Source organism: Salvelinus fontinalis, chromosome 24 (assembly GCF_029448725.1).
Source record: "Salvelinus fontinalis isolate EN_2023a chromosome 24, ASM2944872v1, whole genome shotgun sequence".
NCBI lineage: Eukaryota > Metazoa > Chordata > Actinopteri > Salmoniformes > Salmonidae > Salvelinus > Salvelinus fontinalis.
Window position 1 is genome coordinate 310,190 of NC_074688.1, and position 25,987 is coordinate 336,176.

General features: G+C 41.5%; 1 protein-coding gene and 1 long non-coding RNA gene across 2 annotated transcripts in view; one reads left to right on the plus strand and one right to left on the minus strand.

The window, feature by feature from the left end:
- col4a4 (collagen, type IV, alpha 4) overlaps positions 1 to 21,230 on the minus strand; it is a 171,419-nt gene extending 150,189 nt beyond the window's left edge. The window contains exons 1-2 of the mRNA XM_055879286.1: positions 20,965 to 21,230; positions 19,646 to 19,795 (exon numbers count right to left, since the gene is read on the minus strand). Of these exons, the coding sequence (XP_055735261.1) occupies positions 19,646 to 19,692 (47 nt within the window). The 5' untranslated portion in view covers positions 19,693 to 19,795; positions 20,965 to 21,230. The remainder of the gene's footprint in view (positions 1 to 19,645; positions 19,796 to 20,964) is intronic.
- A 270-nt stretch (positions 21,231 to 21,500) lies between these two features.
- LOC129821711 (uncharacterized) overlaps positions 21,501 to 25,987 on the plus strand; it is a 31,261-nt gene continuing 26,774 nt past the window's right edge. The window contains exon 1 of the long non-coding RNA XR_008754396.1: positions 21,501 to 21,936. This is a non-coding gene — a long non-coding RNA (uncharacterized LOC129821711). The remainder of the gene's footprint in view (positions 21,937 to 25,987) is intronic.

Genomic DNA, 25,987 nt, shown 5'->3' on the forward strand with positions numbered 1-25,987 from the left:
AGCACCTAAAGCACTGCACTCTCAGACCATGAGAAACAAGATTCTCTGGTCTGATGAAAACAAGACTGAACTCTTTGGCCAATACCATCCCTACGCTGATGCATGGTGGTGGCAGCATCATGCTGTGGGGATGTTTTTCAGAGGCAGGGAGACTAGTCGGGATCGAGGGAAAGATGAATGGAGCATAAGTCAAAGAGATCCTTGACGAAAACCTGCTCCAGAGCGCTCAGGATCTCAGACTGGGGCGAAGGTTCACAGTCCAACAGGACAATGACACTAAGCACACAGCCAAGTCAACGCAGGAGTAGCTTCAGGACAAGTCTCTGAATGTACTTGAGTGACCCACCCAGGTCTCGAACTTGAACCTGATCGAACATCCCTGGAGAGACCTGAACATTTCATTTTTGCTGGAACTAAGGGGCCTTGGCCAAACCATGAAAAACAGCCCGAGACCACTTTTCATCCTCCACCAAACTTATAAACTCTCATGCAACCCACCTCACCCAATGTGGTACGGATGTGCTATTTTTATACTTTAGAACCGGAACCCCCTTCAGAGGTTAGCCAGCTAACTAGCTACTAGCTAGTAGTCAGTTAGCCACTTCTAGCGGTCCTCACCGTTACCTCGGACATCGGCCAGCCTCAACCCGTTTAATTCCTGACAGTCTGCACAGCGCGATATCAATCAGGAGCATATCGGACTGCTTTTTCTCTACCACATCTCCGGATTCCTACCGCAACCTCTGAACCTTTACACTTGATCATAACAGATAGCTTGCTGCTATCCGAGTGGCTACTCCTGGCTAACGTCTCTGTCCCAAAGCAAGCACCAGTTAGCCTGGAGCTAGCCTCAAGCTAAGCTTATCTCCCGGCTAGCCAAAGAGGTCCACCAACCAATTCTTGGGCTACAATACCTCTTTTGCCAATTGGCCTGGACCCTTTACTGCCGACACAGAGCCCCGCCAATCCATCACGACTGGTCTGCCGAAGTAACCGTCCGAGGTGGTCTCACCAGGCTCTTCCGTTGTGACGTCGCCGGATGCCCATCTGCTAGCCCCGGCCCGCTAGCTGTGTGAATCGCCGTGTCTCCAGCTCGCCTAGCGTAGCGGCGACTACGGAATTTGGCTCCGTGACTCATCTAGTGCTACTCATTGGACCCTATGATCACTTGGCTACACATGCCTCTCCCTAATGTCAATATGCCTTGTCTATTCCTGTTTTGGTTAGTGATTGTCTTATTTCACTGGAGAGCCCCTATTCCTGCCCATTATGCCTTAGATAGACCTTTTATTCCACCCCCCACACATGCGGTTACCTCACCTGGCTTAACTGGTGCCGCTCTAGACAAAACCTCTCTCATCGTTACTCAATGCCTAGGTTTACCTCCACTGTACTCACATCCTACCATACCCTTGTATATACATTATGCCTTGAATCTATTCCTCCGCACCCAGAAATCTGCTCCTTTTACTCTCTGTTCCGAACGCACTAGACGACCAGTTCTTATAGCCTTTAGCCGTACCCTTATCCTACTCCTACTCTGTTCCACTGGTGATATAGCGGATAACCCAGGCCCTGCAGCCCCCAGCACCACTCCCATTCCCCAGGCACTCTCATTTGTTGACCTCTGTAACTGTAAAAGCATTGGTTACATGCATGTTCACATTAGAAGCCTCCTCCCTAAGTTTGTTTTATCCACTGCTTTAGCACGCTATGCCAACCCTGATGTTCTAGCCGTATCTGTATCATGGCTTAGGAAGGCCACCAAAAATCCTGAAATTTCCATCCCTAACTATAAAATCTTCCGACAAGATAGAACTGCTAAAGGGGACGGAGTTTCAATCTACTTCAGAGATAGCCTGCAGAGTTCTGTCATACTGTCCAGGTCTGTGCCCAAACAATTCGAGCTTCTACTTCTAAAAATCCACCTTTCCAGAAATAAGTCTCTCACCGTTGCCACTTGTTATAGACCCCCCTCAGTCCCCAGCTGTGCCCTGGACACCATATTTGAATTGATTGCCCCCATCTATCTTCAGAGTTTGTACTGTTAGGTGACCTAAACTGGGATATGCTTAACACCCGGCCATCCTACAATCTAAATTAGATGCCCTCAATCTCACACAAATTACTAAGGAACCTACCAGGTACAACCCTAAATCCGTAACCATGGGCACTCTCTTAGATATTATCCTGACCAACTTGCCCTCTAAATACACCTCTGCTGTCATCAACCAGGATCTCAGCGATCACTGCCTCATTGCCTGTGTGATGGGTCCGCGGTCAAACGACCACCCCTCATCACTGTCAAACGCTTCCTATAACACTTCAGCGTTCAGTTCTTTCTAATCGACCTGGCCCGGGTATCCTGGAAGGATATTGTCCTCATCCCGTCAGTAGAGGAGGCCTGGTTGCTCTTTAAAAGGGCTTTCCTCGCTATCTTAAATAAGCATGCCCCATTCAAAAAATGTAGAACTAAGAACAGATATAGCCCTTGGCTCACCCCAGACTTGACTGCTCTTGACCAGCACAAAAACATCCTGTGGCGTTCTGCATTAGCATCGAATAGCCCCCATGATATGCAACTTTTCAGGGAAGTCAGGAACCAATTTACTCAGTTAGTTAGGAAAGCAAAGGCTAGATTTTTCAAACTGGAATTTGCATCAGGTAGCACTAATTCCCAAAGGTTTTGGGACACTGTAAAGTCCATGAAGAATAAGAGCACCTCCTCCCAGCTACCAACTGCACTGAGGCTAGGAAACACTGTCACCACCGATAAATCTACGATAATCGATATTAAGCATTTTTCTACGGCTGGCCATGCTTTCCACATGGCTATCCCTACCCTGGTCAACAGCTCCGCACCCACTGCAGCAACGTGCCCAAGCCCCCTCCACTTCTCCTTCACCCAAATCCAGACAGCTGATGTTCTGAAAGAGCTGCAAAATCTGGATCCCTACAAATCAGCTGGGCTAGACAATCTGGGCCCTCTCTTCCTAAAATTATCCGCCAAAATAGTTGCAACCGCTATTACAAACCTGTTCAACCTCTCTTTCGTATCATCTGAGATCCCCAAAGATTGGAAAGCTGCCGCGGTCATCCCCCTATTCAAAGGGGGAGACACTCTAGACCCAAACTGTTACAGACCTATATCTATTCTACCCTGCCTTTCTAAGGTCTTCGAAAGCCAAGTTAACAATCAGATCACCAACCATTTAGAATCTCACCGTACCTTCTCCGCTATGCAATCTGGTTTCCGAGCTGTTCATGGGTGCACCTTAGCCACGCTCAAGGTCCTAAACAATAGCATAACCGCCATCAATAAAAGACAATAGTGTGCAGCCGTGTTCATCGACCTGGCCAAGGCTTTCGACTCTGTCAATCACCACATTCTTATCAGCAGACTCAACAGCCTTGGTTTCTCAAATGACTGCCTCGCCTGGTTCACCAACTACTTCTCAGATAGAGTTCAGTGTGTCTAATCGGAGGGCCTGTTGTCCGGACCTCTGGCAGTCTCTATGGGGGTGCCACAGGGTTCAAGTCTCGGGCTGACTCTTTTCTCTGTATATATCAATGATGTCGCTCTTGCTGCTGGTGATTCTCTAATCCACCTCTACGCAGACGACACCATTCTGTATACATCTGGCCCTTCTTTGGACACTGTGTTAACAAACCTCCAAACGAGCTTCAATGCCATTCAACACTCCTTCCGTGGCCTACAACTGCTTTTAAATGCCAGTAAAACTAAATACGTGCTATTCAACCGATTGCTGCCCGCACCGGCCCGCCCAACTAGCATCACTACTCTGGGCGGTTCTGACCTAGAATATGTGGCCCAACTACAAATACCTAGATGGCTGGTTCGACTGTAAACTCTCCTTCCGGACTCACATTAAGCATCTCCAATCCAAAACTAAATCTAGAATCGGCTTCCTATTTCGCAACAAAGCCTCATTCACTTATGCTGCCAAACATACCCTCGTAAAATTGACTATCGTACCGATCCTTGACTTCGGTGATGTCATTTACAAAATATCCTCCAACACTCTACTCAGCGAATTAGATGTAGTCTATCACAGTGCCATCCGTTTTGTCACCAAAGCCACATATACTACCCACTACTGCGACCTGTATGCTCTAGTCGGCTGGCCCTCGCTACATATTCGTCGCCAGGCCCACTGGCTCCAGGTCATCTATAAGTCGATGCTAGGTAAAGCTCCGCCTGATCTCAGCTCACTGGTCACGATAACAACACCCACCCGTAGCACGCACTCTAGCAGGTATATTTCACTGGCCATCCCCAAAGCCAACACGTCCTTTGGACGCCTTTCCTTCCAGTTCTCTGCTGCCAATTACTGGAACGAATTGTAAAAAGCTGGAGACTTATATTTCCCTCACTAAGTTTAAACATTAGCTATCTGAGCAGCTAACCGATCGCTAAAGCTGTACATAGCTCATCTGTAAATAGCCCACCCAATCTACCGTCCTCATCCCCATATTGATTTTATTTACTTTTCTGATCTTTTGCACGCCAGTATTTCTACTTGCACATCATCATCTGCTCATCTATCACTCCAGTGTTAATTTGCTAAATTGTAACTACTTCGCTACCATGGCCTATTTATTGCCTTACCTCCTCACGCCATTTGCACACACTGTATATAGACTTTATTTTGTTTCTATTGTGTTATTGACTGTACGCTTGTTTATTCCATGTGTAACTCTGTGTTGTTGTTTGTGTCGCACAGCTTTGCTTTATCTTGGCCAGGTCGCAGTTGCAAATTAAAACTTGTTCTCAACTATCTTACCTGGTTAAATAAAGGTGAAATAAAATACAAATGTAACTTCATTAATTAAGTTAAGAATAAGAAGTTGCCAAACCAGTTCTCAGGAATGGATAACACTAGAGACCCCTTCAGTCTTCACAGATTTGCAGAGTTCACTGCAGTTACGTGTGCTGGTGCCACTCAGGCAGTTTGAATTATTGATTGAGGACCTCTATGTAGTTGAATGTGATTGCTTTTATTAAATATGTTTATTTTGTTATTGTGTGCTGAATTATATTGTTTTATACACATGTATGTTTTATTTTTCTGTTTGTATTGTAATGTATACTTGAAAAGTACATTTTTAATCTCAATGTCACGTTCCTGACCTATTTATGTTAGTTTGTTATGTGTGTTAGTTGGTCAGGACGTGAGGTTGGGTGGGCATTCTATGTTTTCTGTTTCTGTGTTGGTTTTGGGTTGCCTGGTATGGCTCTTAATTAGAGGCAGGTGTTTGGCGTTCCTCTAATTAAGAGTCATATTTAGGTAGGCGTTGTCACAGTGTTCGTTGTCAAGTGTTGTGTTGATTGTGTATAGGTGTGCTACGGGTCTTCGTACCCAGATTTGTTTTATGTTTTTTCCGTGAGTGTTATGGAGCAGATTACTGGGACTTTAATTAAAGTACTCCATTCTACACTCTATTTGACTCTCCTGCGCCTGACTTCCCCTGCCACTTATACACGCCATTGTGACACTCAATGTGACTCCCTGTTTAAACGAAGGTTAAATAAAACAATACATTGTAATAGTGAAGACATCAAAACTATGAAATAACACATGGAATCATGTAGTAACCAAAAAGTGTTAAACAAATCAAAATATACTTGAGATTCTTCAAAGTAGCCACACTTTGCCTTGATTACAGCTTTGCACACTCTTGGCATCATCTCAACCAGCTTCATGAGGTAGTCACATGGAATGCATTTCAGTAAACTTCTTGTCAATATGGGGGCGCTGTTTTCACTTTGTAAAAATTCGTTCCCAAATTAAACTGCCTCGTACTCAATTCTTGCTCGTACAATATGCATATTATTATTACTATTGGATAGAAAACACTCTCTAGTTTCTAAAACCGTTTGAATTATATCTGTGAGTAAAACAGAACTCATTTTGCAGCTAACTTCCTGTCAGGAAGTGAGAAATCTGAAATCGGGCACTCTGTTCCAGGGTCAGTTTATTAATTTGCATGTAATCTATGAGTCGACATGCACTGCATACGATTTCCTCTAGATGTCAGTAAGCAGTGAGAATTGGAATGGGGTTGCTAGGTAGATCTGAGGCCATATAAAGGCTCTTGGAACGTGGGGTGCACTCTTTTCAACGTTCGTCATGGCGCAAGACAGACCTCAGGATGGCATTCTTAAAAGCTCTCGTTATAGGCCTTAGATATATCCGGCTATGATTTTATTCGATATAGGTGTTAAAAACATCATAATGTAGTTATTTTAAACCGAGTTATATCAGTTTATATCAGTATATTGCGATTTTCGGAATTTTCTTTGTGCTGCGTTATGAAGAGTTGGACACGTCTGGGCCACATAGCTAATGTTTGCTGCTAATTCCTAAGTTGAAGACGACAATCTACAACCGAGCAACGATGATTCTGGACAAAGGACAACTTGCACAAGATTCTGATGGAAGCTTATCAAAAAGTAAGAACTATTTATGATATTAATTCGTTGTTCTGTTGAAAAATGTTACACTACTATTCCGCCATTAATTTCGGTGCGGTCTCGCTTTAACGCACGCTGTATGTTGTAGTAACGTTAATTTTAAAAATCTAACACAGCGGTTGCATTAAGAACTAATGTATCTTTCATTTGCTGTCCAACCTGTATTTTTTTGTCAAGTTTATGATTAGTTATTGATTAGATTAGGTGCCTCTCCCAAGATTTCTCCCGACATTTTGTTGGCAGCTTGGCTACTATTCTCATTGTATAACCACGATTTGTGCCGCTAAATATGCACATTTTCGAACAAACAATATATGTATTGTGTAATATGATGTTATAGGACTGTCATCTGCTGAAGTTTTGAGGTTAGTGAAAAATGTAATATCTTTTGCTGGTTTATTCGCTATCGCTAACGTGCATGAATCAATGCTGCTGTGTGGTTGGCTATTGTAGTAAGCTAATATAATGCTAAATTGTGTTTTCACTGTAAAACACTTAAAGAATCTGAAATATTGGCTGGATTCACAAGATCTTTGTCTTTCATTTGCTGTACGCTGTGTATTTTTCATAAATGTTTTATGATGAGTATTTAGGTAATTCATGTTGCTCTATGTAGTTATTCTAGTTGCTTTGGTGAGAGTTGTGATGGTGGCTGCAATGTAAAACTATGATTTATACCTTAAATATGCACATTTTTCGAACAAAACATATGCTATACAATAAATATGTTATCAGACTGTCATCTGATGAAGTTGTTTCTTGGTTAGTGACTATTTATATCTTTATTTGGTCGAATTTGTGATAGCTACCTATGCAGGAAAACAATGGTGGGAAAAAAAAGTTGTGTCTTTTGCTATGGTGGTTAGCTAATAGAAATACATATTGTGTCTTCCCTGTAAAACATTTTAAAAATCAGAAATGATGGCTGAATTCACAAGATGTGTATCTTTCATTTGGTGTCTTGGACTTGTGATGTCATGAACATTTTATTATATGATATCCCTGTGGCTTTAGGCTAGGCTATGCTAGTCAGCTTTTTTGATGGGGGGGATCCCGGATCCGGGTTTGTGACTCGTTAGAGGTTTAACAGGTGTACTTTGTTAAAAGTTACTTTGTGGAATTTCTTTCCTTCTTAATGCGTTTGAGCCAATCAGTTGTGTTGTGACAAGCTAGGGGTGGTGTGCAGAAGATTATTTGTCAAAATACCAAGTCCATATTATGGCAAGAACAGCTCAACTAAGCAAAGAGAAGTGACAGTCCATCATTACTTTAAGACATGAAGGTCAATCAATACGGAACATTTCAGGAACTCGCAAAAACCATCAAGGGCTATGATGAAACTGGCTCTCATGAGGTCTGCAAAAGGAAAGGAAAACCCAGAGTTACCTCTGCTGCAGAGGATACGTTAATTAGAGTTAACTGCACCTCAGATTGCAGCCCAAATAATTGCTTCACAAGAAACAGACACATCTCAACATCAACTGATCAGAGAAGACTGCATGATTCAAGCCATCACGGTCAAATTTCTGCAAAGAAACCACTACCAAACGACACCAATAAGAAGAAGAGACTTGCTAGGGCCAAGAAACATGAGCAATGGACATTAGACCGGTGGAAATCTGTCCATTGGTTTGATGAGTCCAAAATTGAGATTTTTTGTTCCAACCCCTGTGTGTTTGTGAGACGCAGAGTAAGTGAACAGATGATCTCCGCATGTGTGGTTCCCACCATGAAGTATGGAAAAGGAGGTCTGATGGTGTGGGGGTTCTTTACTGGTGACACTGTCTGTGATTTATTTAGAATTCAAGGCACACTTAACGAGCATGGTATGCATTCTGCATTTTGCAGCGATACACCATACCATCTGGTTTGCACTTAGTGGGACTATCATTTGTTTTTCAACAGGACAATGACCCAAAACACCTCCAGGCTGTGTAAGGGCTATTTGACCAAGAAGGAGAGTGATGGGGTGCTGCATCAGATGACCTGGCCTCCACAATTACCCGACCTCAACCCAATTGAGATGGTTTGGGATGGGTTGGACCACAGAGTGAAGGAAAAGCAGCCAACAAGTGCTCAGCATATGTGGGAACTAATTCAAGACTGTTGGAAAAGCATTCCTCATGAAGCTGGTTGATAGAATTCCAAGATTGTGCAAAGCTCTCATCAAGGCAAAGGGTGGCTACTTTGAAGAATCTAAATTCAAAAATATGTTTTGCTTTGTTTAACACTTTTTTGGTTACTACATGATTCCATATGTGTTATTTCATAGTTTTGATGTCTTCACTATTATTCTACAATGTAGAAAATAGTAAAAATAAAGAAAACCCTTGAATGAGAATGTGTTCTAAAACTAGCGAGCAAACATTTTAGCCAGGTAGATTAGGACAAGGAAAAATAAAAGCGTGTACTGTATACTGTTTCATGAAACGGTCAACATGAAAGAAAGGAGGATGGCATTGGCGTTCCTCTACAAGTATGGTGAGTCAACATGTTTTTCTACGAACGCTCACGCACACACGCACACACACGCGCACAGAAATCAGAACCATTAGCCACAACATATTTAGCTTATGTTGATTTGACTAAATTGTTTTGTTATCTTTTAGTTGTCACTGTATTAGACTAAGCAGAGGTGATTTGATGTTGAAATGTTGAAGTTGAAATGCTGCTGGAGGCAGCTCCTGTTTTCTTTGCGACTTACGGTAACTCTCAGTGATTTTACCCACGCACAGCTACTGAAATCGACCAGTGGACTAATTGGGGTCAGCCCTAGTTCAAACCGATAACCCGCCAGTAATCGGCCTGCCTTTCTAACCTCGAAGCTACTCCCTGCCCCTATTCACTCCCTTCCCTCCTCAAAGTATATCATTTAGAAATGTGGGTGAAACTATCCCTTAAACTCCTCATAGCGGTTAGGTCTAGCGGTTAAAAGCATTGGGCCAGTAACCGAATGGTTGCTGGTTCGAATCACTGAGCCAGCAAAGTGGAAAAATCTGCCGTTCTGCCCTTGAGCAAGGCAGTTAACCCCTAACAACAACTGCTCCCCGGGCAACGTGGATGTCGATTAAGGCAGCACCCCCTGCACCTCTGATTCAGAGGGGTTGGGTTAAATGCGGAACTCATATTTTGGTTGAATGCATTCAGTTGTGCAACTAACTAGGTACCCCCTTTCTCTTCTGCAGTGGTGGAGATAGACCAGGAAACGCTCTTGCTTTTGGACGACTCGACTATAGCCTGAAGTTATAGAAGAACATGAATGACTTAAACGCAGTGAGTATTCTGTAAACACCACCTTTTTTATACACGAGGCGAGGTCCTCGAGACACACACATGAATACATAGGACTGTGGGCAAAACGAGCGACACACAAAATTGAGAAGTAGTCGGGTCTTGTCAAGTACATGTTGAAAGATTTGTTGTGTATTTTGAAAACTGGTGGTTAAAAGGAATTTATTATTAATTGAATACGTTGTGTTCACGACAGAGTCAAATGTGAGAGGGCAGCCCAGATGAACGAGTGGCTTAAGAACAACATCTGGCCGGCAAACCAAGTCGCTGAGTACATGAACTGGACCGTGAAACAGAGGGCTCAGTGGACCAAACATAATGGGGCCAAGACAGTTGAGATTGTCTGAGAGTATGCACGTCTGCTGGATACTCCAGGCATGGTGGGTTAAATTGTATGCAAAAATATTAGACTTGAATTTGATTCTGTTTGTTGTGATTAACTAGCCTGGTTGACGCGATCCACGTGACTCAGACCACACTGGTCTGAAAAGGAGGCTGTTTGTTAATGCAATATTTATTAGTCCCCCCCCCAAAAAAAGCTGAGACTTCTCATTGTTTGGATTTGAAAATCCAACCATTGTAATAGAAGGGGGCAGCACTCGGGGTATGAGTTGGGCTGTGCATGTGGGTGTTTGAGTGAGAAAGACACAGAGGAGAGCCAACCACTAAAAGCACAGCCCCCTTCATTATTGACACATTGTGCTGACAACATCAAAGAGCCATTCCAGGGGCCTCCCGGGTGGCGCAGTGGTCTAGGGCACTGCATCGCAGCGCTAGCTGCGCCACCAGAGACTCTGGATTCGCGCCCAGGCTCTGTCGCAGCCGGCCGCGACCGGGAGGTCCGTGGGGCGATGCACAATTGGCCTAGCGTCGTCCGGGTTAGGGAGGGTTTGGCCGGTAGGGATATCCTTGTCTCACCGCGCACCAGCGACTCCTGTGGCGGGCCGGGCGCAGTGCGCGCTAACCAAGGGAGCCGGGTGCACGGTGTTTCCTCCGACACATTGGTGCGGCTGGCTCCGGGTTGGAGGCGCGCTGCGTTTAGAAGCAGTGCGGCTTGGTTGGGTTGTGTTTCGGAGGACGCATGGCCTTCGACCTTCCTCTCTCCCGAGCCCGTACGGGAGTTGTAGCGATGAGACAAGATAGTAATTACTAGCAATTGGATACCACGAAAATTGGGGAGAAAAGGGGGTACATTTTATTTTAAAAATATATATATATAAAAAAAAGAGCCATTCCAGACTGAGGTCAGGAAGACTTCAAGAGTTAGGTGATAGCGAAACTAATGATTAACTGCAATTGAAAAGTAACTATTTTTCTACTTTACTACAGATTGCTCAGGACTTCTCCATTTTAAACCTGGACTGCTCAGGGAAACTCACTGAACTGGATTGCGGTCTTCAAGGACAAAAAAACTTATCTTCGCCGAACCAAGAAAAGCAAGCCCAAGAAGTACAAGTATAATTTGAAATGACCCTGCTGGTGGTGCCTTAGATGCTCATTCCTTTTTAGCCTTAAACAATCAAGTTATTCACTAAACATTCGTCTCTCCAGATACACTCCTTCCAACACCAGTCTACAAGATTGGCAGGAAGACATTCTGGCCCACCATTCTGGCCCACCTCCCAATGAAGGACAGAACGTCCTTCATTGACTTGCGAGTTTAAATAGTGGATAGGTGTAACGGATGTGAAATGGCTAGCTAGTTAGTGGGTACGCGCTAATAGCATTTCAATCGGTTACGTCACTTGCTCTGAGACCTGAAGTAGGGTTTCCCCTTGCTCTGCAAGGGCCGTGGCCTTTGTGGAGCGATGGGTAACGATGCTTCGTGGGCGACCGTTGTTGATGTGTGCAGAGGGTCCCTGGTTCGCGCCCGAGGTCGGGGCGAGGGGACGTACTAAAGTTATACTGTTACATAGGCATAGGAAGATTGATGGAGAAATTATATGACAGCATTTGTAAACCTTGAATGAAAGGAACAGCATCCCAAAATCACACTGCACACTCCAAGACATTGTTGTGTAAATGAACCTATGAGCCTCAACCCCAAATTAATGGAAGATGTAGGCATAAAACTGGGATTGAGTGTTTATATTCATGTGTAAATGGCTATATAGTATACTAAATAAATTGTGTGTGATGCATTGTCAGTGTTTGCTTTGCACAAGTCCTCATATTCTAAAATCAAATGATTTCTAACAGGTTGGGACCAAAATGGTTGAGTACCTGCGCCAGGTGGTGGTGACCAGACCCTACCCATTCGTGTTGGCTCTTGGGGACTGCTCACAGGTGTTTAGAGTCATTAGTGGACAGGCATTGGAGCAAGGTACAATGCTTGGGGCACTGGATGTGTGCTTCAAGTAGTATTATGTGTTTGATATCAACTTACCTAGAGACCAGTGTATCAGCTGCCAGGAATAGAATCCCCCGCAGTAAGACTGTTGCGAGAATGTCTCATTTCCACTGAACAATAGTTGATAAGTATCTGCTCTTCGATGTAGTGTGAGAAGTGACAGGAGGAAATGTTCGTGTGAATTAATAGATTAATGGATGGATGAGCCATGAGTGTCTCTCTGATTCAGAGGTGTTGGGTTAAATGTGAAGACACATTTCAGTTGAATGTGCAACTGACTAGGTATCCCCTTCATATCCCCTTCATATTCCAATACTAATATGCTCTCAGTTAAATGTAATTTTAGTTTGTTTTAACCTCTTTGGGCTGCAGGGGCAGTATTGAGTAGCCTGGATAAAAGGTGCCCATTTCAAACGGCCTCGTACTCAATTCTTGCTCGTACAATATGCATAGTATTATTACTATTGGATAGAAAACACTCTCTAGTTTCTAAAACCGTTTGAATTATATCTGTGAGTAAAACAGAACTCATTTTGCAGCAAACTTCCTGACAGGAAGTGGAAAATCGATGCTCTGTTTTACTTCCTGCCTATAAATGTCCTTGATATTTATTAGTATACATGCACTTCATACGTCTTTCACTAGATGTCGACAGGCAGTGAGAGAAAAAATGGAGTGTATAACATGATCTGAGGTCGAATAAAAGCTCTTGGCATGACGTGACCCCAATTTCCTGTTTTCTGGAACGCGCGAGAAGTGACCTGGTATTGCCTTCTGTAAAGCTGTCGTTATAGACGACTAATATCTCCGGCTTTGATTTTATTTGATACATGTGACAATATCATCGTAAAGTATGTTTTTTCAATATAGTTTTATTAGATTATTGAAAAATTTTCGGGACGTTAGGCGTGTTGCTTTGTCTGCGTATGTTCAGGAAGGAGAGCTTCGCGCCACTTTGCTAGCTTTCCGTGCTAATTGACTGGAGAAGAGGACATTCTAAATCCAAACAACGATTGTTCTGGACAAAGGACCCCTTGTACAACATTCTCATGGAAGATCATCAAAAGTAGGACCCATTTTATGATGTTATTTCATATATCTGTCGTACATGTGTACTAGTAGTTTGCGGCCAGGTTTTGGGCATGCTCTCGCCATAACGTAAACTGCATATCGTAATGAAGTTCTTTTTAGAATTCTAACACGGCGATTGCATTAAGAACTAGTGTATCTATCATTTCCTATACAACATGTATTTTTTAGTAATGTTTATGAATAGTTATTTGGTCAGAATATGTGAGTGTCAGAAAAATTTCCGGACGTTGTGGACAAAAGATGCTACGTTAGCACAATGTATAACCACTGATTTCAGCTCTAAATATGCACATTTTCGAACAAAACATAAGTGTATGTATAACCTGATGTTATAGGACTGTCATCTGATGAAGCTTATCAAGGTTAGTCAAAAATTATATATCTTTTGCTGGTTTGTTACGATCGCTAACTTTTGCTGCTGGGGAATGGCTTGTGTTTCTGGCTATTGTGGTAAGCTAATATAATGCTATATTGTGTTTTCGCTGTAAAAGACTTAAGAAATCGGAAATATTGGCTGGAATCACAAGATGCCTGTCTTTCATTTGCTGTACACCATGTATTTTTTAGAAATGTTTTATGATGAGTATTTAGGTATTTGACGTTGGTGTCTGTAATTACTCTGGCTGCTTCGGTGCTATTTCTGACGGTAGCTGTGATGGTAGCTGCAATGTAAAACTGATTTATAGCTCAAATATGCACATTTTTCGAACAAAACATAGATTTATTGAATAACATGTTATAAGACTGTCATCTGATGAAGTTCTTTCTTGGTTAGTTTGGTTGGTTCTTGGTTAGTTAGGTTGGTTTTGTGCATGCTACCTGTGCTGTGAAAAATGTCTGTCCTTTTTTGTATTTGGTGGTGAGCTAACATAAATATACGTGGTGTTTTCGCTGTAAAACATTTTAAAAATCGGACATGTTGGCTGGATTCACAAGATGTTTATCTTTCAAATACTGTATTGGACTTGTTAATGTGTGAAAGTTAAATATTTCTAAAAAATATATTTTGAATTTCGCGCCCTGCACTTGAGCTGGCTGTTGTCATAAGTGTACCGACGTCGGGCTTGCAGCCAGAAGAAGTTTTAATGCATTAGTGCATTTTGCCTACTATACGGTATGTGCTTGTTTGTGACCCAATTCAGGAAACTAGGCAAATGTCGCAAGTCACGACTTCACAGGAGAGCCGTTTGAATGTAAAATTATTTTCTTATCAAAATGTGTTTTTGGCAGAAATGCCTTCTCGAACCTGTGAACTTTCATGTGCCTTAATAACAACCTTGTATGCCAACTGTAAATATGAATACAATTGTTAAATTACAAGTCTTGTTGGTTAAGTCACAGAAAAAATAAGCAGCCTTCACACTAGCCATGATTGGCTGAGATAATGAGGGGGCTGGACATGCCGAGAGATGAGTTTGGATTGGTCTGCCATATAGAAGGCTTCTGTCTATTTGAGCTCATCAGTCTGTGTTGGTAATCCTGTCGAACGCGGATTTTTTTAAATGTATTGAGTAGTGGAGCTCCATAAGTGTTGCTCTCCACTTTCTGGAGGATAAAGTTTTGAAATCAGTGGAATTAGAGTATGGTAGCTAAAGAGATGGAGAAAAGACCTGTCTCCGGATTACATCTTCAAACTAAGGGCAACCGTGGTATGGCACTCCTGACAGGGAGACGCATCCATCATGATGATGTATACAGGTAAGATAGTCTAGCATTAACTAGATACATTTTCAGATATTGGTTCCATTTCAAGCTAAAGTGTACTGTTAGCTAGCTAGCTAACATTAGCTGGCTGGCTCCCTAGCTGACGTTATTATTTGTATCCCAGAGCCATTTGCTTTTCTAGTTAGAGCCTAATGTTAGCTAGCTAACATTGAACCTGGTTGGTTAGCTCCCAGCACTGTGGCATTGTTGGCACTGTGTTCATTGTTGTTTAACTTCTTATGGCTGGGGGGCAGTATTGAGTAGCTTGGATGAATAAGGTGCCCAGAGTAAACTGCCTGCTACTCAGGACCAGAAGCTAAGCTATGCAAATTATTAGTAGATTTGGATAGAAAACACTCTGAAGTTTCTAAAACTGTTTGAATGATGTCTGTGAGTTTAACATAACTCATATGGCAGGCAAAAACCTGAGAAAAGATCCAACCAGAAAGTGGGAAATCTGAGGTTTGTAGGTTTTCAAGTCTTTGCCTATCCAATATACAGTGTACAATTTGGTCTGATTGCACTTCCTAAGGCTTCCACTAGATGTCAACAGTCTTTAGATCCTTGTTTCAGGCTTCTACTGTGAAGGGGGAGAGAATAAGAGCTGATTGTCTAAGAGGTCTGGCAGAATGCCAGGAGCTCAGTCTCGTGCGCCCCCGTGAGAGTTAGCTGCGTTTCTTCTCATTCCTAAAGACAAAGGAATTGTCCAGTTGGAATATTATTGAAGATTTATGATAAAAACATCCTAAAGATTGATTCTATACATCGTTTGACATGTTTCTACAAACTGTAATGGAACCGTCGTCTGAACTAAGTGCCTGCACCGTGTGAATTTGGATTTGTGAACTAAACGCGCTAACAAAAAGGAGGTATTTGGACATAAATTATGGACTTTATCAAACAAAACAAACATTTGTTGTGGAACTGGGATTCCTGGGTGTGCATTCTGATGAAGATCATCAAAGGTAAGTGAATATTTATAATGCTATTTCTGACTTCGGGTATCTGTAGCTTCGGGTAGCTTGTTTTGGTCTCTGAGTGCTGTACTCAGATTATTGCATGGTGTGCTTTTTCCGTAAAGCTTTTTTGAAATCTGACACAGCGGTTGCATTAAGGAGAAGTTTATCTATAATTCCATGCATAACACTTGTATCTTTTATCAATGTTTATTATGAGTATTTCTGTCAATTGATGTGGCTCCTGCAAAATCACTGGATGTTTTGGAAGCAAAACATTACTGAACATAACGCGCCAATGTAAACTGAGATTTTTGGATATAAATATGAACTTTATCGAACAAAACATACATGTATTGTGTAACATGAAGTCCTATGAATGTCATCTGATGAAGATCATCAAAGGTTAGTGATTCATTTTATCTCTATTTCTGCTTTTTTTGACTCCTCTTTTTGGCTGGAAAAATGGCTGTGTTTTTCTGTGACTAGGTGCTGCTTGGTATGCTTTCGTCGTAAAGCCTTTTTGAAATCGGACACTGTGGTGGGATTAACAACAAGTTTATCTTTAAAATGGTGTATAATCCTTGTATGTTTGAGGAATTTTAATCATGAGATTTCTGTTGTTTGAATTTGGCGCCCTGCACTTTCACTGGCTGTTGTCATATCAATCACGTTAACGGGATTTCAGCCGTAAGAAGTTAACTAGCTAACGTTAGCTGGCTGGCTCGTTAGCTAACGTTACGTGACGTATGTACAACACTAGTTGAATATGGCCGGCGTCAGTAAACATCTTCAAAAAAGCGTAATGAAATTGTTGCCAGCAGGGCTAGTTAGGCTGTTTTCATGTTATCCAGAGGTAAACAAATCACCGGCCAGAGCGTCAAGTGTGCGCTCCGAAAGCAAAACGAGATGAGTGGGGCTAAAGCTTAAGCAGGTGAGAACGATGCTGAATGGGTGTATACAAAGAAGAGCTCTTCACTAGATACCAAAACATTCAAAGGCCATTTTCTCAAAAGTGAGTATACAAGTTGATCAACTTTCAAGGCAGAATTACATTCCCATTGTTGCCCAAATGCAGAGTATGATATACTATTTTGTAGCTCTACTTTTATCCAATATAAGAAAAATAATTTCAAATTTTGCTACATAAAACCGAATCCTGGTGGTGAGTCACGTTTGTCTTTAGTTCAACTACTGTTGCACAAATATGTATTTATTTGTATGATTAATATATATAATAACATTTTTGGTTCAAGCTGTGCTGAAATGTGTTCCGCTATACTTTCATTCTATCACAATTTATTTTAAATAGAAATGTTACATTTTGGGAATTGTGAAAAGTTATTTATGAGTGAAATACAGTTATTACTTAAGTAATGAGTCATTTGTCCATGTCCTTAGTAGAGTGACCATCACATTTAATATTTTACACTTGTTGTCTGTGTAACAATGTTTTGACTTGACCCAAATGTAGAACATTATTGTATGGCAAAACAGCATGATGTGTGTGTGTGTGTGTGTGTGTGTGTGTGTGTGTGTGTGTGTGTGTGTGTGTGTGTGTGTGTGTGTGTGTGTGTGTGTGTGTGTGTGTGTGTTGTCCCCTAAAATAGCCTAAGATAGCTGAAGTGTGTCAGTGAATGTGAATATCTATTGATTTGCTCTGGCACTGTCTGATAGACAGATCTGTGTTAATAGTGTACCACTTGAGACTGTGTCACACACACAGGCTTTGTTTTTATCCGATTGTAATCTGAGTGTTCTGAAGTTCAACATTGTATTTTGATTGTGTAGGAAAGGGATGGTAGGGAAGGCAAAAATATATAAGCAAAATTGAAATTAGGATTGCACTGAAATTGACATAAAAAATTCCCAGCTGCTGGGTCAATCCGCCAACCCAATCAATGTGCTGGGTTTATGTCACAACCCAACAACACACCGAGTTGTTTTAATATAGTATAATTTGCTCAACTCAAGGTGCTGGGTTAAAAACACAACCCACTCCCACGGGGTTGAATTAACCCAATGCTGTCTTTGGCCAATATTGACCCAGTGCCACAAAACTAATTTGCATGTGAAAATATGAGTTTGCCGCAAATCTGAGAGAAATTGGCCAAAGGTTTGCCACAAATGTTTGCCAGAAGCCTGTTTTTTCAGTATCTGCATCTGATGGTCAGTCTGAGGGAAGAGACTGACCATCATCTACTCCCAGCATAGCCAGAAGAGGACTGGCCACCTCTCAAAGCCTGGTTCCTCTCTAGGATTCTTCCTAGGTTCCTGCCTTTCTAGGGAGTTTTTCCTATTGCTTGCTGTTTGGGGTTTTAGGCTGGGTTTCTGAATAGCACTTTGACATCTGCTGATGTAAAAAGGGCTTTATAAATACATTTGATTGATTGACTGATTGAGGGAGCAGTGGTGAGCTGCCTCTCACCGTCCCTCCTCTCTCTCCCTCCGCTGAGAAAAGGGGGCACAGTCTTCCAGCTGAAGGCGAAACTTAAGTCGCAGTGCATTATTTCTGACTCATGCACCAAATAACGTTGAACTATTCCTCTATATTAAAAAAGACATAAGCCGCAAATAATAACAACGCAAGCTTTGCTACGCTCATTCATTGCAGCTGCAGTGCTGGTTGTAGCGTGAGTGGAAGTAGGGAGAACACACATTTTATGGCTTATAAAACTGTTGAACAAAGTGTTGACAGTCCTGATTGACAACTTAAACATGAACTTACTCATAAAACAGCAAGTATTTGCTGTATTTGTCGAATCTCTCTCTAGTCATCAAATGTATTCATATAGCCCTTCTTACATCGGCTGATATCTCAAAGTGCTGTACAGAAACCCAGCCTAAAACCACAAACAGCAAGCAATGCAGGTGTAGAAGCATGTGGTCATGGTTTTAAAAGTTTTGAAATCTCACATTATTCGCTTTTTTGTGTGTTCGAGGCTTCTTTTTACAGTCTATGGCGCGAGGAAACTGTGCAGACACGGTGATCTGAGCTATAGAGCAGTAGTCACCAAACTTTTCTGAGTAATGATCACTTTCTCAGTCAAAATGCAATCCAAGATCTACTGCTCAGATTTTTTTTTAAACATGACTTAAGCCTATGCAACATTAACCAATTAAAAACAGTTCTATAGCAATGAGGTTTGTGCAGTAGGCTATAGGCCCAATACATTGTCACTGCATATTGGCTATGCTTGAATTGCCCTGGCAATGTTGTTTTTAGACCATTTTGAAATAATAATAAAAGAAAATTAAAGGAAATGTAGGTTGGGCCTCCTGATTGGCGCATCGCAGTGCTAGAGTCGTCACAACAGACCCGGGTTTCTTCCCAGGCTGCGTCTGGGTTAGGGGAGGGTTTTTCCGGGGAGGTGGGGGGGAGAGGAGAATTAGAGTATATCCCTCGTAGAGCAGTACTGTGAAAGCAGTACTCCATATTCCTACACCTGTCTGATTCCTTCAGATCTGCAAACACCAAACGTGGAAGGCACTAGTTGGGGGAAAGGGTAGAGGAGGATGGTGAGGGGAAGACAGCTCCTAATAATGGCTAGAACTGAGTGAATGGAATGTGAATGTGTTTGATACCATTCAGCCATGACTATTGCCTGTCCTCCGATTTAAAGTGCCACCAGCCACCATGCTGGTAAGGGGCTATGGGTTGTTTTGGCCAAGCAGAGTTGGAGAAGATGTGAACGGAAGGAAATGAGAGAAAATTAGACAATGGGATCATGAGAAGATGTGATTTGGTAATCTGACCAGAGAGGGAGTTTGGTCCAGGTGGTGCAGCAGGTAGAGACCGTCATCTCCGCCACTTAGGGCGTGTCCCGCTTCCAGACAAGCCCTTGACCTCTGCCTTGCCTCTGATTGCTTCAACACCAACGATGAGACTCTGCCTCTCGACCTCTCCTATGAGATAGACAAACAATGATAAGAGACGGAATACTCTCAGATATGACGGCAAATAGAGTAAATTGATGTACAGTAAAAGTGTTGGGTTCAATTCCATTGAAACTTAGTCAATTCATAAATCAAATGTCATTTTCATTCCTGAATTTATAAAATCATCCATTTGTTAAATGGATAAAATGTATCTCCTTAGTTGGCAAAGTTAAAGATGCACTAACGAATGAAAAAATTATAGTAATAAATGAATGAGTAGAGTGTGGATGAATGGATGGATACATAGGCACACACACACACACACACACACACACACACACACAACACTGTCATAACAAATGCCTGTGACCTGATGAACTGTGATCAAGATGGACTTTGCGGATCCTTTCTCATTGCACGAAAAGCTGGTTCATAGGCAGGCAGCCTGAGATAAAGGGTTCATCATTATAATGTATGAATATGTTCAAACATCAAAATGAAAGCCAGGTTATTAGATCACATGCTGAGATTTTCAACAACAAAAATATTCCTGCTTGTGCCCAATTTTCTCTAGGCTAACCCTCAAAACCCGCAACCAATGATGATATGATGATGATCATCATTATGACCTCTGATTATTACTGATGTTACACAGCTCTCAATGCAATCGTGCACCACTGTAACTGTATTCAAGATAAGCCTGAGGGGGATTGAGCACAGTATTGCGGGGACACTGTGCTGATTTTGTGATACATGCATACTGAATTGCTTTGACAAAATAGGTCCCCAAGCCCTACTGTGGGAATAGGCTACTAGTCCAGATACATTTGGGACTATAAGAAATATATTACCGAATCAAATATGTATGTAGCCTAAATTATTCATGTAAAAAATACGTTGAAATGCATAGTCTGAGTATATTCCCACAAAGATCAAATTGGTTAAAATGTGTCTAGGTAATAATCCTGCGAATTCAATTAACCTACAATAAAATTAAACACGTCGTGAAGATATGGCAACGAATGAAACCGTTGCAAATGCCTCCCAATACATGTATAATAGATATTGGCGCTATGGAGGAATTTTATGATTAGGTCTACCCGTCATATCCTAGATAGGGTGAGAGAATCGTCCCAATCTAACGCAGAGTTTTATTGTAGGCAATAGGTGTTGCTATGCAATAAAAAAACGCTTACCCCAGTCTTGATACACTGTGTCGGACTCCGTGGACGAAATGTCGTGCAAGTTCAAGTCCCACTGTGACAATACTTTCGCATACACTTGTTCCTTAAATCGAAAAACCATCACCTTTATCCCTAAATAGTGTCATGCAAAAAGAGCCTAGCTATTTCAGAATCGCTGTGTCATTTAGCTTCATATCATTGAAGAAAATAAAACAACAAAAAGTTGAACGAAGTACAACAGAAACACAGAGACCTCAACAACCGCTAGTAAGTATTGAGGCTACTGCTTCCACTCCGCACCTCATACCGTAACTAACCTAAAGAGCGCAACTATATTTGACAATACATTTATCCGGTTTATTTTTATATTATCAAATGGATTAATAGACCTACCTAGAAAAATGTATATAATACTATATAGAACACATCACCATGTATCATTATTAATTAACAGCCTAGAAACATAAAAATAACAGCCTAGTCACAAAGTATTACGGTATTTAAGTGTACACCGCTCATTCTTAAACCAGCACTTGACCGTACTCACTTTTCCAACGTATACAATATGTTTCTCGACGATTGTATGTCCCACTCGTTCTTATTATAACTCAGCAGTTACACTTTGTAGCCTATGACTTGGGTGTATTATTTAGCCTTAAAATACTTAGCTGTCACAGGTGTGAATGGGGGCTCGAAGGTAAAAGCACTGTTTTTCTTGAGGGTTATCTTTACCACGCGCTATATCTAAGGATAGTGATCTACACCACCACCGATCAAAGTCCAGAAATCCGTCGCAGTGACAGCGAGCCGTAGGCTATTTCTTCTTATTTTTAAAACACATTTATTCAAGAGGGCTGCTGCATTGCTTTTACAGTTACAAAGGTATCCAACTGAAATGACGGACTTTCTCACTTTTCCCGCACTGCTCCAGCGTTCCTGTTGCTAGTGCTCAGCGGCATCATCACACCCGCATGTACAGATGATGTAAGTATACAAATGCAATTATGAATTAGGCTATAAGGGCTCAGCTCGGAGTAAAGTCTTCTGCATTTTGTGCATGCATGTATTATAACTGATTTGTAAGGGAAATATTTTTTATTACGACCACGAATCTGAGTTGACGGTATAGCTGAGTTGGCGGGTCATCCATGCCGAAATCACTTCACATGATGTGTCACCTGAATAGCCACCTATAGACGTATTATTGTTATCCTAACTCATACAGGTAGCCTAGTTTTACCTGGTGTAGCAGGAGCGTTATGGACATAAAATGACATAAAATACATTAATGTCAGAGTTGAATTATGCTGATGTAATTTATTGCCTCTACAGGTCTAGGGCTCACGACAGGTGTATTACAAAGCTTTATGCTACTGGTTAAGATTACATTTAATGACAATTTTAATATGGTAGAATGGAAATGGTCCGATCTTTTTTGCATGCCTGTAGATTCAGCCAGCTCCAACAGAGGCGCCAATGCACACACACACATACGCACGCACGCGCACGCACGCACGCACACACGCATCCACACACACATTCACACACGCACACATTTCCCCAGGCCCATCCCTTAGCTGTGTACTTAAAATACATTTGCTGAAAAACTATTCCCAGACCAAGGTTAATATAGTTGTGTGTTTTTATATTAGATTTTATTTCGATTAGTTTATTTTAAATACAGTTTAGTTTCAGTTGAGACCAGATTTGCTCGTTTTTATTTAGTTAGGGACAGAAAGCATGTACAGATCATTTTTTGTGTGTTTTTTTGGCATGCCACTGGGATGTGTCTTGCAATTGGGGGGCAGTAATACATAAGGTCATAGGTTAGGTTAGGTTTAAATTACAAAGTCAATCTCAATGTGACTCAGATTTAAAAACAACAATTAACATTTGAACAATTAAAACAAGCAGTGGACCTGGCTTCGAGGTCCAGAGTTGAGTTTGAGGGGTCTATGGATTAGAGCAGAGCTGCCTATGTCTTGGTGAGCTACCAATGTCTTGGTGAGTAGCTAATGCAGTGTTCTCAATTAGGGTTGAACTGAAAACCTACAGGACAGTAGATCTTCAGGAAGAGGGCTGGGCAGCACTGGATTATGTATGTGTGGACTCAAGCTTTCATTGAGTGTGGATAAGATCCTGCAACACAATGTGGTTGAGTTAAGTATACAACTCAAGAACGCAATTATCTTCACAAAATGGCTGTCCTGCACAGTTGAGTCGCAAAAACGTGTAAAAATGTGCAGCCCAACATGTGTAATATTACGCAACCATGCAGAGACGCATTTGGAGAACCCTGCTTTCCGTTGCAAATCTTTACCAAAAATCTGTTGGATGCCTTTAGAACAGGGTTCACCAACTGTACTCCTTGTGAGCCACTGGGTGTGCTGGCCTTTTATCCAGCCCTGCAGTAACACACAGTTAACAGTGGTCCTGACAGGAGACCATGATTAATTGGTACTTTTTTTTTTAGCACACCTGTTACTGCAGGGCTGGATCAAAGGCCTGCTTACTCAGTGGCTTTTCAGGAGAGCAATGTCATGTAATCCATTTGTTTCAATTTAAGCTAATATATAAAACACATTGCTACAAAAAGAATGCTCAGTATATAGGGCATTGAACAGTCAGCCTTGTGTAGACTCTGCCACGAGGAAACAAAATCAATAGAACATATTTTTTGGTATTGTCCATCGGTGGCTCGCTTTTGGAGTCAGGTCCAGGAATGGTTGTTATGTCATAATATCAGGGTTCATATATCATTATACTTTCGGGTAAAGTATTTATTTTTAGGGCAATATCGGTATACATTTTACATTCAGGGAGGTTCTGGACCCTCGTAAGACATCACAGTAAAATGGAGGGATGTAATTGCAAAAGGAAATGGCAAAATGACATTATACTGGGGAAAGATGGGTTAATCTGTGGACATCAGAGGTTTGGAGTTAAGAATGAATGGTGGATTGGCAGCTGTGGGTGAAAATCCAGCACTTGAAGAAAGAGGAAATTAGTAATATATGTATAATTATTTAACTACAGGTACCGTTAATGTGAGCAAAATAGCAGTAAGAAGCAGTAGCAGTATTGTTTTCTCCAATTAGGTTAGGGATGGTAGGGTAGGGGGGAAAAAGTATAGAGAAAAAATATAAAATCAGGGGGATTAGAAATTATGCAAACAATTAAATTGATAGTTTGTAAATTCTATCTGCAATTTTGAAGCTGATCTACCCTCCGCCCAAAATAAATAAACAGTTCAATGGAGACACAATTTGGCTTCCAGCTAATTTGAGCATGACAACATCCCATGAATGGTGTTAAATGTCCTTGGACAACATGATTTACTAAACTTTTGTAGAGGGGCATACCATAACGGTTATAATAATGTTTGGTGAAAATGTTCCAATAATGTTTGTTTTGCACATTTAATATGTTTTTGTACAGAAAAATACAAAATAAAAACAGAAAATGTTAAAGCTATGTCATGGGAACATCCCTGGGAACCTTTGTCAAACGTTCGGGGGACTTTTAGATAATTCTTAACTTTCTCAAGACATCTCTATTAACATTTTGGGAATGCAGTGGTAACCAGAAATTGTTTGCTGTGTAGTGGTTTGATGTCTGTAGTTTATCTTTATAAACTAGTAGGTGTCCTGTGTGGCTCAGTTGGTAAAGCATGGTGCTTGCAATGCCAAGGATCATGGGTTTAATTTCTGTTGAAGGATGTATGCATGCAGGATGTATGCATGAGGGATGAAGAATATCAAGAATGTATGCATGCATATGTGGCACTTTCAACAAGTTGGCTTTGTTTTCTTAATTTTTAAGCAGTCTCTTGCTGAAGAACTGTACGGGGCATCTCTAACGTATTATGGATGTTGGTACTAATGTTGAAATAGTTTTTATTGTTTTCAAAGTTTGTTGGTCAAGTCAATTGGTTTGGGCAAGTGCTTCAGGCAAGGCTTGGTGGAAGGTTAAGGAATGGTTTCCGGACACAGATTAAGTCTAGTCCTGGACTTAATAGCAAGCTCAGTGGAGAAGGTATACAGTTGAAGTTGGAAGTTTACATACACTTAGGTTGGAGTCATTAAAACTAGTTTTTCAACGACTCCACAAATTTCTTGTTAACCAACTATAGTTTTGGCAAGTCGGCTAGGACATCTACTTTGTGCATGACACAAGTCATTTTTCCAAAAATTGTTTACAGACAGATGATTTCACATATCATTAACTGTATCACAATTCCAGTGTGTCAGAAGTTTACATACACTATGTTGACTCTGCCTTTAAACAGCTTGGAAAATTACAGAAAATGATGTCATGGCTTTAGAAGCTTCTGATAGGCTAATTGACATCATTTGAGTCAATTGGAGGTGTACCTGTGGATGTATATCAAGGTCTACCTTCAAACTCAGTGCCTCTTTGCTTGACATCATGGGAAAATCTAAAGAAATCAGCCAAGACCTCAGAAAAAAAGTCTGGTTCATCCTTGGGAGCAATTTAAATGCCTGAAGGTACCACGTTCATCTGTACAAACAATAGTAAGCAAGTATAAACACCATGGGACCACACAGCCGGCATACCGCTCAGGAAGGAGACGCGTTCTGTCTCCTAGAGATGAACGTACTGTGGTGCGAAAAGTGCAAATTAATCCCAGAACAACAGCAAAGGACCTCGTAAAGATGCTGGAGGAAACAGGTACAAAAGTATCTATATCCACAGTAAAATGAGTCCTATATCGACATAACCTGAAAGTCCGCTCATCAAGGAAGAAGCCACTGCTCCAAAACCACCATAAAAAAGCCAGACTACCATTTGTAAATGCACATGGGGACAAAGATAATTTTGGGAGAAATGTCCTCTGGTCTGATGAAACAAAAATATAACTGTTTGACCATAATGACCATCGTCATGATTGGAGGAAAAAGAGGGAGCCTTGCAAGCCAAAGAACACCATCCCAACCGTGAACCACGGGGGTGGCAACATCATGTTTTGGGGGTGCTTTGCTGCAGGAGGGACTAGTGTACTTCACAAAATAGA